General features: G+C 35.8%; 1 protein-coding gene across 2 annotated transcripts in view; it reads left to right on the forward strand.

The window, feature by feature from the left end:
* Positions 1–12,672, forward strand: part of LOC117933023 (valine--tRNA ligase, mitochondrial 1) — a 35,272-nt gene that overhangs the window by 22,174 nt on the left and 426 nt on the right. For both annotated transcript variants that reach the window (XM_034854369.1, XM_034854370.1), the window contains exons 14-20: positions 2,531–2,730; positions 3,258–3,660; positions 4,138–4,389; positions 4,481–4,981; positions 5,667–5,773; positions 12,049–12,148; positions 12,449–12,594. In XM_034854369.1, coding sequence (XP_034710260.1) covers positions 2,531–2,730; positions 3,258–3,660; positions 4,138–4,389; positions 4,481–4,981; positions 5,667–5,773; positions 12,049–12,148; positions 12,449–12,594 — 1,709 coding nt within the window. The remainder of the gene's footprint in view (positions 1–2,530; positions 2,731–3,257; positions 3,661–4,137; positions 4,390–4,480; positions 4,982–5,666; positions 5,774–12,048; positions 12,149–12,448; positions 12,595–12,672) is intronic.

Raw genomic sequence — 12,672 nt, forward strand, 5'->3', positions numbered from 1 at the left:
ATTATTATCACTTTAGATGCATCAACCTTATTAGCATCCTCTATCCCCTCCCATACGAATTCATTTTGAACTCTCTCAATGGTCTTCATCACTGTTGTAGGCATTGTAAAAATGGACATGAGATATATGAGTATGGCAGTTATAGAAGACCAAGTAAATCTTTTTTCCAATTTGACCGATGCGCTTCTTCCTAACCTCCTGGGTGTAGCTTAGCAGTAGTGACCTTTGGAAAAGAACCAGAGGTCCAGAGTTTGAGCTTCCCCAGTAATTTAAGTGGTGTAGGGCCATATTATCTGAGGTTTTATCTGCCGGCAGTTGGCATAAATGCCTTGCTGTCGCAGTGAAGTTCCTGTCATTTGATATATTATTTATTTATTGATGCTTTGCTAAAGTAACTTTTGTTTAGATGTTCAGAATAATTAGGCAAAGTTTCAAATTTTTCTTCCTCAACTAAGGTGAAAAATTTTCCAAACAACGTTATGCTTCCAGTCACTATCTGAAGGTCATAGCTAAGGTTCAACAATTGTAAGTTACTTGCATCTGTCAAATCCTCTATGGAGCCTACCAATCCATAACTTTTTGAAAAACCTTCCAGTAGTGAATTAAAAATGAGCTAAGAAATTTGCATAAAATAAAAGTATTCTAGGACTATAGATATCCAGGTTTCATGTTATACAGCAATATAAATGAATGAAGCAAATCTTTAGTCTCCAATTTAATAAATGGCCACTTGGCAGTGTAATGCTGATGCTACTTGATAACTTCCTTTTCAATATGCACTACATCCTTGGTAAAGCTCTAAAGCTGAATTGCGTATTCAATATTTAGTACCATGCTTTCTAAGTTATTCACAGGAAAACCAACAAATGGTAAGCAAGCTATGTTCTTAGCTTGGTGTATGATAAAAGAACCTCTGTGAAAGGAAATGACAACTCTGGGATATGTAGGAGCAATGTAAACCTGTGAGCTGCATAGAAATAGGCTGCTGAAGCATCCAAGGAAACATGCTGAGAAATCTTCAATGCTTCAAGGACCTTCATGAATAAAGATATATTAAGACAAGGAATTTGAGGAGATTCGAAATATTGAAAGCCGCTAGGGCTTGATTCAGAGGGCAACAATCTAAAAAAGGTTTTAAATGAAGCTCTAGATTTAGAAAAAGGTAAGAGGAGCTGCAAATGGCAGAGCTCAGAGAAAAATATTTTTCTTCTTTAAATGGGTAACTAATTGTCTAAGAAAATAGGCTATCATTTTGCTTCAAATACCCCATATTAGTTGATGCAGCACCACCTTCCAGATGTGTTCTGGTCTTACCCCCTTCTTTTAATTCACCAACAAGCAAAGATGTCCTTCTCTGTTTTTGGAAAGACTCAAGAACTTGCACCAGAGAAAAGAAAATGCATCAAGCACCCAATGTACATCATAATGGATTAAAAGGTGATTGATAGGTTCTTCTCATGCAGAGACAATATCTATTATAACATTTATTAGATTGTTCCACTTCCTACCAATGAAGTGATCATCCATTGAACATTTGTCTCTAGCAAGCACCAAAGCTGCTTCCAGAGGGGCACAAGACTCCCAAAGCTATTTTATCTGAAAAATTTTAATCTCTAAGTTTCTGCCAGAAATAAAAATGTTGAAATTAAATTTAAAATCTATAAGCTCCAAGAAATTAAAAAATGTTATTCTATAAACTCCTGTAACACATTATAATCTTATCAACTTATTAGTTCATCTTTCTTGAAAATCATAACTATAAATAGATTGAATTTTAAACTTCAAATCATAAGTTCAGGAAATAGAATGAATGCTGCAGGTGAAATATGCAGTCAGGATGTGTAATCCAAACGATGATATTTTCTCTTTTCTGTAGGTAATTGAGTTATTCCTTGTGCATCACTGCATAAGCTCAAAATGGTAGAAATAGAAGAAGTTTTCCCACCTACTTATAATTCTTACAAGCTACTGAACATCTTTTTGGCATATTTTCACTGTTTATGGCTCACATTTTGTGGCAATATTTATTGAAAAATTATGACTGACAAAAATGGCCATATATTGTCATGTTCTGTTTGATCAGTACAGTTATTTCTTTCTATTCTTTCTCCAATAGTGGGAATCATATAGAATTTCTCTATTATGCTTCATTTACAAAATCAAATTCCAATGTCCTAAATCAAGCCTTATTTGCTGCCTTTTTTTGTGGGTTTTTCCAGGTTGTGTATTAGCTCTTATCTTTCCAAGACATTCATCTTTTCTACCCCTTTTTCCATGTTTCTTAGGACAGCCTTTATGTGCTAATTGCTATTTGAAGTACGTCATTTTACTCCACCATATGAGGGTTGCATACACTTATGTTCTTATGACAGTGGTGGGAATTTGTGACTAGAAAATAGAGCATTTTGCTGAGCATTCTGTTGTACAGGGTTTAATGCCAATTGTTCCCGCTTCATTCCTCTATATGTCCTACCATAAATTTATATCGTATTTCCAATAACTTTACTGACTGAATGCTCTTTGCATTTAGGGACTCTATAAAGGCGCAAAAGATAATGAGATGCGTCTAGGCCTTTGTTCAAGGACCAAGGATGTTGTGGAGCCACTGATAAAGCCTCAGTGGTATGTTAGTTGCAGTGGAATTGCCAATGAAGCTCTTGATGCTGTTATGGATGATGAGAATAGGAAAATTGAGATTATTCCAAAGCAGTATGCTGCTGACTGGAAAAGGTATCTTCATTTGCAATCTTACCATCCTCTAAGTTCTTAATGTTAAACTGTAGTGGTTAATGAAATTAAGACATGAGGAGTTAATTTCCTGCTGCTTTAAACAATGTTCAAGATCTGACTATGGTTTCTGGCTCTATCAAACTTATACCTTAGGATCTTAAAATGATGTAATGCTGTGAGCCTATGATCCTTCTTCTAATGTAGAAAGCTAGATTGGATATCAGTTCTCATTAATTTGAAGGAAGGTGACTGGTTTTTTTTCCTAATGCTGTGAGCCTATGATCCTTCCTCTAATGTATAATAATATGGCAAAATTAGTTATGCAGAAAGCTAGATTGGATATCGTTCTCTTTAATTTGAAGGAAGGTGACTAGGTTTTTTTTCCTTCTGTGGAGTCATTTTGTGTGCATATTCTGAACTCATGAGTCCTTCATGCCTTTCTATTTTCAGTTGACTATTTATCTGCCACATTTTAACTGCTGTCCAAAAGCTGATTATCACTAAATTATGGATTTCAAATGTCACAGATGGCTTGAGAACATTCGAGATTGGTGTGTCTCAAGGCAACTTTGGTGGGGCCACCGCATTCCTGCATGGTATGTTACATTGGAGGATGACAAAATGAAGGAACTTGGTGCATACACTGACCACTGGGTGGTTGCTAGAAATGAGGAAGAGGCTCAAATTGAGGCTAGCAGAATGTTTCCTGGGAAGAACTTTCAGATATCTCAAGATCCTGATGTACTGGACACATGGTTTTCTGCTGGTCTCTTCCCATTAACTGTGTTGGGCTGGCCAGATGATACACAAGATTTGAAGGCATTTTATCCAACTTCAGTTCTGGAAACTGGGCATGACATTCTCTTTTTCTGGGTTGCTCGGATGGTGATGTTAGGTATTAAGCTGGGAGGTGATGTGCCTTTTAGAAAGGTGAGTGAACTTTGCTATCATATATAATTAGCCAAATTGTGGAAACTTGTTAGTTGTGATTGGGTTGCTTGTGGGGCTTCTGGTACTTCATCTGTGTGAGTTATGGTAGGGAGTTTCAAATCATGCCCCATGTTATGATGGAGAATTTCAAATAATGCAAATAGCCTAGGCTCTTTATTGCAGTCTCCTAGTACCTCTTGGTGCTATCTGCCATGGGTCAGTGACAGATGTATCTTTCCCTTGATACACTTCCCTCCCCTAAAAAATATGCATTAATTGGAAATCACATTGAAACAATTTTTGTGCAGTCCTGTCATATGTGGGGCCATGGGTACAATCCAAAGGAAAATATATCAGTTGAGGTGCAGTAGGAAAATAAGAAAAAATTGTACTCTACTTTAAATGATTAATTTATGTGTGCAAATTTCTATTAAATTAGTTGAAGCAAATCCATGGATGTACATGAACTTTCTGCAGGTTTATTTGCATCCAATGATTCGTGATGCACATGGGCGTAAGATGTCTAAGTCGTTGGGAAATGTTATTGACCCTCTTGAAGTGATAAATGGGATATCCCTTGAAGGCCTTCACAGGAGGTTGGAAGAGGGTAACTTGGATCCCAGTGAACTGGTAATTGCCAGAGAGGGACAGGTGAAGGACTTCCCTAATGGTATTGCTGAATGTGGTGCAGATGCTCTTCGTTTTGCTCTTGTGACTTATACAGCACAGGTTTGTACGTCTACCAATCTATTTATCTCCTATTTGGTTTTGTTTCCTTGATATATCAATTTTGTAACCTTGCATCATCCGATCATTCCAGTCTGATAGAATAAATTTGGATATCCAAAGAGTTGTTGGGTATCGCCAATGGTGTAATAAACTGTGGAATGCAATACGATTTGCTATGAGCAAGCTTGGAGATGATTACACCCCACCGATGGAAATAGTTCCAGATGTTATGCCATTTACCTGCCAATGGATACTTTCTGTACTGAACAAGGCTATATCAAAAACAGTGTCATCATTGGATTCATATGAATTTGCGGATGCTGCCAGCACAGTATATTCATGGTGGCAGTTCCAATTGTGTGATGTATTCATTGAAGTAGTTAAACCTTTCTTCTCTAGTAATGATCCTAAATTTGCATCTGCGAGGAGGTTTGCCCAAGATACACTGTGGGTATGTTTGGACAATGGGCTGCGGTTGCTTCATCCATTTATGCCATTTGTTACAGAAGAATTGTGGCAGCGCCTTCCTCCAGCAAGAGATTGTGCTAGGAAAGAATCAATTGTGATATCCGACTACCCATCAGTTGTACAGGTTAGTTACTATTTTTTAATTGAAAGTGTCCAAGACACAAAGTGGTAGAAAATGAGATGGTTTACCTGGAGGTGGAGACACTATTTGATGATTCTTGACATAGGGGATCTGTTTAATAGGAATTTGAATACCAGCTAGCATTATTCATCATTATCAGCAGGGATCAGTTCAGATGCATCAGATGATACCCAAACCAAGCAAAAAGTAAATTATCACATGAATTGTTTCACTGGACTGTCCTTTAACATAATGTGATACGTTTAAATTGATACATACAAGCTAATAGATAATTCATATGGCTTCACAGGAAAGTACATTATGATGCATTTAGTTATTTTTATCTGATTGTACTATAATTACCTGCAATATTGTCCCCTACCGAAAGAAAAAGTAGTGTCCAACATTAGTTATTCCCTAGGCTTCACATTTGTTTAGTTAAGTTGCAATATTTTTATCTCCAATTTTTTGTTTTGTCTTTTTGCTAGTTTTACTTTTATCCTTTTCTTTTTGGGTTGTATTTTTTGTTTTTTTTAATTTAATTTTCTCTTCATTTTTTATATAAATTTTTTCACTTTCATTTTAGTGGGGTGCATGCTAAGTGTTAAGAGGTTTTAAAACTCTACCTGAAGGCAAATTTTACTTCTAATTTGCTTAATCTCTGTTGATATCTCATTTTCTTTTACAGCATTGGACAAATGAAAGAGTAGAGTATGAGATGGACCTCGTGGAGTCTACTGTGAAATCACTTAGGTCTCTCAGGTCTTTGATGCCTGCTAAGGAACGACATGAAAGGTAAATATTTGAATTCACTTGGGCTATTGTCTATGTTTCTTACAACATTTGATCTGTATCGTTTTCTTTTCATTTCTTCTAGTAGTTTCTGCCAGGAAAGTACTACAATCAATTTCTGTGAATTGAAATCTTGTTGTAATTGTGGTGTGCTAATGCTGAAACTGATTCTGATTTTCAAGTTCTTTTGGGATCTTTCTTATAATTTCTCAAAAATTATATAACAAATACATTTTCATGTTCTTTTTCAGTTAACTCTAAAATTTAATGAACAAAAAATATTTGACTCATGCTGCTCATAAATACTATAAGAGTAAAATGTCACATAATTGCATGATGTAGTCGCAAAGGGAGCAAAAGATTGTTGAGTGAGTGATTGGTGATAAGATATGTTCCATCAATAGAAAATTGACATATTTCCATAAAGAGTAAAAATTTGGAACATTGACAGATGTTTTGATGTCCTCAGTTCTAGGTGAAAATATACAAAGATAATTTGAAGTAACACAGTTAGCTATGCACGTTATCGGTTCTGTTTGTAGATTGCCTCAAAGACAATCTTGTTCAATGTTGTATGTTGGGTAAAGAGATTGACTATTTAGAATTTTTTGATAAGAAGCAAGATTTATTAATCATATCAAGGGAAATGTACAAGGAAGAACCAAAGATCTCTCACAATTAAAAGAGAAGGGGGAAAAAAAATTCAACCAAGTGTGAACTATCTCCTTCTCTCTAACCATTCAAGGAGGATAGTGATTCCCTATGAATGCCTCTAGAAATGTTGCTCCCATCTTTGCCCACCAGGTGCCTAGAGATATCAAGAATTCTCCTCCTCTGGTGATCTAACACCATGGAACCCACTTCCCATTGCAGCCTGAAAGATAACAACTAAGGAGCTATCATTCAACAATAAATTTCAAAACCCTAGAGGAACATAATTCTTTTCGGCCCTCTAACAATGATAGAATCATTGCAGGAAGCCAGAAATTTATGGCTGTTCAAAAGAGGATAGCAGGGGTTGAGGGATTTCACTTGTTTCTTTTGTTTTCTTTTGGCATTTTCTGTATATTTATTGTGTACCTAGGTTCCTCCCCACCCTCTCTTTTTGTTATATGCTTTTAATAAGTTATTTTCTTTGCTTATCAAAATAATAATAACAATAATAAAAGAGCTTGGAGAACCCTGTTAATATATCCTCTAATTCCTATCTGACCCTGCATGGTGGGGTTGGATAGTGGTAGTGGTGTCGTTGTTGGGTTCCAATTCAGCATTTACCTATGATTCTACTAGTAGACAATCCCCCAATTTATAGCAATAATATTGAAGGGATGCTGACAGATTCTTTGGTGGAATACACAAGGGAAATTGGTTGACAGATTCTGTCCCTTGTATCACTGTCCCTTGCTTACACGTTCTAACCTTTACATTGCTTCCAACCATATCGCATAGTGGTTAGCTTGGTGTACTTCCATGGTACCTTACTCATTTTCTCCTATCAAATTGCTCTGACAAAAAAAATTATCATGTTCTCTTATTTAGAGCCCCATTCCATGGGATCCTTGCCATGGGACTTGTAAAAGATTGAACAACATCAGAAGAAATGGTCGGCTGATATCCCACTTGCCATATCTATCTAGGCTAATGGCTTTATAATTTCTCCTACCTTGGAACACGTCATTGACATTAACCTTCTTATGAGCTACTAACCATTAAAAAGCTTTGATGATAGTGTGGGAAGGGATCATTTGCTTTTCATATGTATCTGGTTGGAAGGAGCGTGCCAATATTTTCACTCTTGGAGAGGCTATTAGAAGGATTTAAAAGCGAAAAATGTTCCTGGTATCTAAACTCCAACATCTCTTATTGAAAGAAAATCAGGCAAATAAACATCTTAAAAGGATGATAACAGAAAAGGAAGGTTGTTCTACTCAAGAGCACGAGATTTCAACAGAAGTTGAAAATCTGAGATGGTGAGTGATGTAGAATGATAGAGAGAATAATATAGAGTGAAATAGAAATAGAAGAGTGATTCTCCAAGAAAATTTCGAATATTATCAAAGTTTAGTTTTTATCTCACTAGAGCTATATAGAGCTAAGCAATCTTAACTCAAGTAGGAAACTAATTCTAATAATAATATAAAGAATTTTTACTATAATAAAACAATACACTAAATAATAACAACCCTAAAATAAATAACGGAATAAAAACATTATCCCTTCCAATATTTATGTCTAACATTAGTGTGTAATTTAACATCTTTATCTCCATCATTTTCACCTGATTGAAAAGAATTTGACTTTGGTGAGTTATATTGCATATATTGCTCCAAAAGATTAGGATCGAGTTGAAGGAACTCCTCATCAGTAATTCAAGTATCATCAGTTGGCAGCAATGAAGCATAAGGAGCATGAGGTACTGAAATGGAGGATTGTACTGCACAAATAGAAGAAGACTAAACTGGCAGCGATGAAGCATAAGGAGCATGAGGTACTGGAATGGAGGATTGTACTGCAAAAATAGAAGAAGACAAAACTGGAGGTTTGCATATGCCTCAGGGTAAGGAAATGAATCTGTCACCTTGAAAGTTGGAGTAGTTCTAGGGTTTGGTCAAGTACTGACTATGACTGATAAATAGACCTAAGGGCTAGGATGAAGCTGACAAGAATTGGCATGTTGGAAAGGGCACGCCTCATGGGGCAAGAAGTATTTTTTAATTTCTATGGCCTTATGTAAGCTTCCTTTTAAGGAAATAGGAGAATATAAACTTACCACACTAAAAATTTCAGTTCTCAAACTATTTATAAACCTAGTAACAGTAACCTAATAATCTTGGTAAATACCACAATGTAACATTAGTTTCTCAAATTAGGCCATATACTCGCTAACAGAGGAAGTAGTTTGCCTAAGGTTCAATAATTGTGCCTAATAAGTGATTTCTATGAGAGGCTGGTAGGTACTTTTATGTCAGTCTTCGTCTTTTCCTACACACTAAACCTATACAGTTGATGTTAGGCAAGACTGATTGCTAATAACACTTAGCAAGCCCTACTAATTTTTTTTTTTTTTTGATGAATAAAGAGACAATATATTATTAAAAAGAGGCACTTCAATGAAGCACCCCACCGTATACAGGAAGTATATAAAGAAAAACCTTTACCCATGGCCTAACCAATCAACAAAATCTACAACGGAAGTGGGGCCAGAAACAAAAAAACCCCTGGACCACGCCCACAGATTACAAAGTAAAACCGATTTACACCCCTGAATCGAATGCTCTACATTATCAAAAGCCCTACTGTTTCTTTCCTTCCAAACAGTCCAAAAAAGGCACAAGGGTGCTGAACGCCACACTTTCCTCCTTTCCTTTCCCACACAAGGCCCTAACCACCCCAATAACAAAATGAACTCATGGAATGGTGGTCATGCCATATGAATCAAAGTAATCTTTAACATTTACTAATTAATCAAGAAACATCTGGGTTTGACCCATCAGGAAACTCTGGAGTGTCTTCCTTGATCTCCTAGTGATATCACCTTACCTCATCTTGGATATACTTAGATTGGTCATAATGATACTATAGAGGCAAAGGTTTATATTGTTGATAATGATATCTACCCTGAGGCTCCCTGTGCTTAAAGGTATTCCTAGGGCCTTCATTGACAAATTGTGATCTAGACTCTTTCCAATCTCCAATAATAATCATTAGGGCACCAAAAACTTCATCATCGTTAACATCCTCATCCTCATCTAGCACTCTACCATTTACTATATCTTTACGTATAGGTGACTTTCTTAGATGTGTAGGTGGCAAAACCAGTTGGGACTTCTCAAGTCCTCTATGGTTTACACTCTGGATTTTTCAATAAATGACTTAGGTCCACTGTAAGTTTGGTCACAATAGCTTTTAGCTAAGCTTGTAGAGTTATTGCAATGGGTTTTGTACATCCCTTTGAAAGGCCAGGTGAGATTGTTCTAATTTAGTGACTTTCATGTTTGGTGAAAAACAAAAATTGGGAAAAAATGGAAATAAGGACAAAGTATTAAAAAAGGGATAATGCTGAGATAAACTTGTATTGCTTCAGTTAATATCAAGTTACTCTTAGAATGGATGCACATAATAGGAATAAAAACTCAAATAAAGGACTATGCAATGACTCTAAAAGAAAGACAAAAGGTGTGGAATAGATATGAAATAAGTAAAGATAAATAAAGGAAAAGATGAAATAAATAGCTTAGTTTTTTTCCCTTCCCTCTATTTTTTCTCTTTCTTTTTTTAAGGTAATAGGCAAAAAAGGAAATAAGAATAAATTTAGGAATCCTAGTGCATTAAGCACTTATAAAAACTACCTAATGAGACTTAATGGAGGTATTAAGCAGTTAGATTGGTGCAAGATTTCGATGATGCAAAACATGTTGCAACATGCTGCACAACATAAGTGGCAGTAGTTAGTGGTGAGTATTTCATGTTGCAAAACACTTCCATAAATTGACCTTTGATATCAATTGATGTGGGATAGTATAGAGAAAAGAATACAAAGGAGTGAAATCGAAGTGGAAGAGAGAAATTCTAAAAGAATTATGAATATTATTAATCAAAGTCTAAAGTGTATAACATCGCTATGCCAATATATAGATAAACAATTCTAACTCTAATAGGAAACCTTTTTTATAGGCATTTCTAACTCTCAAATAAAAATATTATCACTTCCTATATTTATGTCTAACATAAGTGTGCAATTTAATATCTTTATCTCCATTAGGAGGCCATTAGAGGGAGAATGGACGTTGTTGATGAGGATTCCTTTTGCTTCAGTAATCTCTAAAGGTGGGGAAAAGTGGTATTAGGTGGGTTTATCCCTCCTTTCAAGAATCAAACCTTAGATTCATCGCCTAAATGGATCTCAAGTGTCAGCAGAAAGTGTTATAATCATGGATAGGGCTTCCCAAGGGTAATGGTGCGAGCTTCTCACAACATGATTTGCATTCAACCTATTAATCTGCAATTGATCTGATTGCAACACGCCAAAATGGGCCCCTCCCCTGAGGAAATGCAACCAATGGTTAATGAGAGCTCTATCCTAAGCAACCCACATAAAACCTTAATCCCTCTCTATGTTAATTTGACATACCAACTTATGCCTAATCAAATGGTTTCTACTAAACTCCTATGAACCTTCTCAATTTTGGGTGCTATACTAATGGTTGTAATGAAAATTGATAGAAAGTATGTGATTATGCAGCACAGTTATGTTGATGTAACCATACTTATACTCTTTAAGTAGAGATGGTTTGAGACCTTTTCAATAATTCCCAGAATACCTGACCCTAAGGTCTTCTCCAAGTGGGAATCCTAAGGATTTCAAAGGTACTTCCTCCTATTTTCATATCTTATTGCTTAGGTTAATCTAGCAAGGTCATACTGATAAACCTTTGCCCCAGGCAAAGCATTCCTGATATCTCTCTCTCTCTCTCTCTCTCTCTCTCTATATATATATATATATATAGGTGATTGGCAATAAAGATTTTATTGGAAAGTGCCTAACAAAGGGGGGCACCTCCTATGATATGAGAATGCATTTGATGCCAAAGGTGCCAACAATCCTTAAACAGCTAAAACAGTTAACTAAATCCATAAAAAAAATTAAAAGCTACAATCTAGCACCAACCTTGACCCAGGCAAAGCATTCTTGTGTAAGTTGACCATATAGAATGTGAACAGAATGTATGCCAAAATTCAAGAAAATATATGTACATTTAACTGTTTTCCAATGATATATAAATAGTAGTAGTTTTAGGTTTTATGTTTCTGTCATTAAAATTAACAGACCAATTCAAGGACTTCAACAACTAAGAAGTTGTGCTGATTCTTTTCTGGTCGTCCTTTTGCTTGTGTTTAGTCTTATTTTCCTCATATTTCTCTTATTTTCGTGTTATTTCTCAGCAGATATTTTTGAGTCCCTTGGCATGTTTTGTGCAATCCAACTCTTTTGTGTGTGTGTATTGATTTGATTAATCATTAAAAAGGGGCTTGTTGGAAAATAAATTATAAATCTTCTCTGAAAATCTTTGAAGGTGTAGTTACAAAAAGATACATGTATCCATGAGGAGCATTAATTAGCACATTAGAATGTTATTATTCCTTTTACTTTTTTGGCTTGGATAATTATAGGATTTTCAATTGGGACTCATTAGATAGCATGAAGGTGGTTGTTTCATTGGAAATTTATGTAAGAGATTCTAATAGTTGTGGTGGGCATATTTTACATCATTCTTTAGGCGACCAGCTTATGTGCTTTGCCGGACGGATGCAATTGCAGAAATTATAAATAGCTACGAACTGGAGATTTTGACTCTTGCCACTTTATCATCCTTGAAGGTATGTTGTATAGATTTTACTTCAGGGCAGTGCATGCTTGGATGGTGCACTTTCAATTTCAACCCTCATGATTTTGTGCTAATATGATAATAATTTCTGTTGTAATTTTTCTAATTAATAAAGATGGTACTTGTCATATTGTGAAACTGTGTTTCCAAAGCAGACTGACCGTTATGTGGCTAGTTACATTATCAAGCTCGAGCAGGGCAAAATGGAGGAACGGGAGTTTGTTGTATGCCTTATTAGGGTTTGTTTGTGTACCATTAAAAATTTTCTCACCTCGGAGCACATATTTTGCAGGTTCTTAACGAGGGTGATGATGCTCCTATCGGATGTGCTGTATCAGTAGTAAATGAGAGCCTTTCTGTCTATCTCAAGCTTCAGGGAGCTCTTAACGCAGAAGCAGAGCGAGAAAAACTCAGGAAAAAGATGGAGGAGATAAGAAAGTAAGTGCAGCTTCCTAAATCAAACCCTTCACTGTGACAAGTCACGAGTAAAATGAAGTTGCATGTATATTCATTTGC

This window comes from Vitis riparia, chromosome 16, assembly GCF_004353265.1.
Source record: "Vitis riparia cultivar Riparia Gloire de Montpellier isolate 1030 chromosome 16, EGFV_Vit.rip_1.0, whole genome shotgun sequence".
Lineage (NCBI taxonomy): Eukaryota > Viridiplantae > Streptophyta > Magnoliopsida > Vitales > Vitaceae > Vitis > Vitis riparia.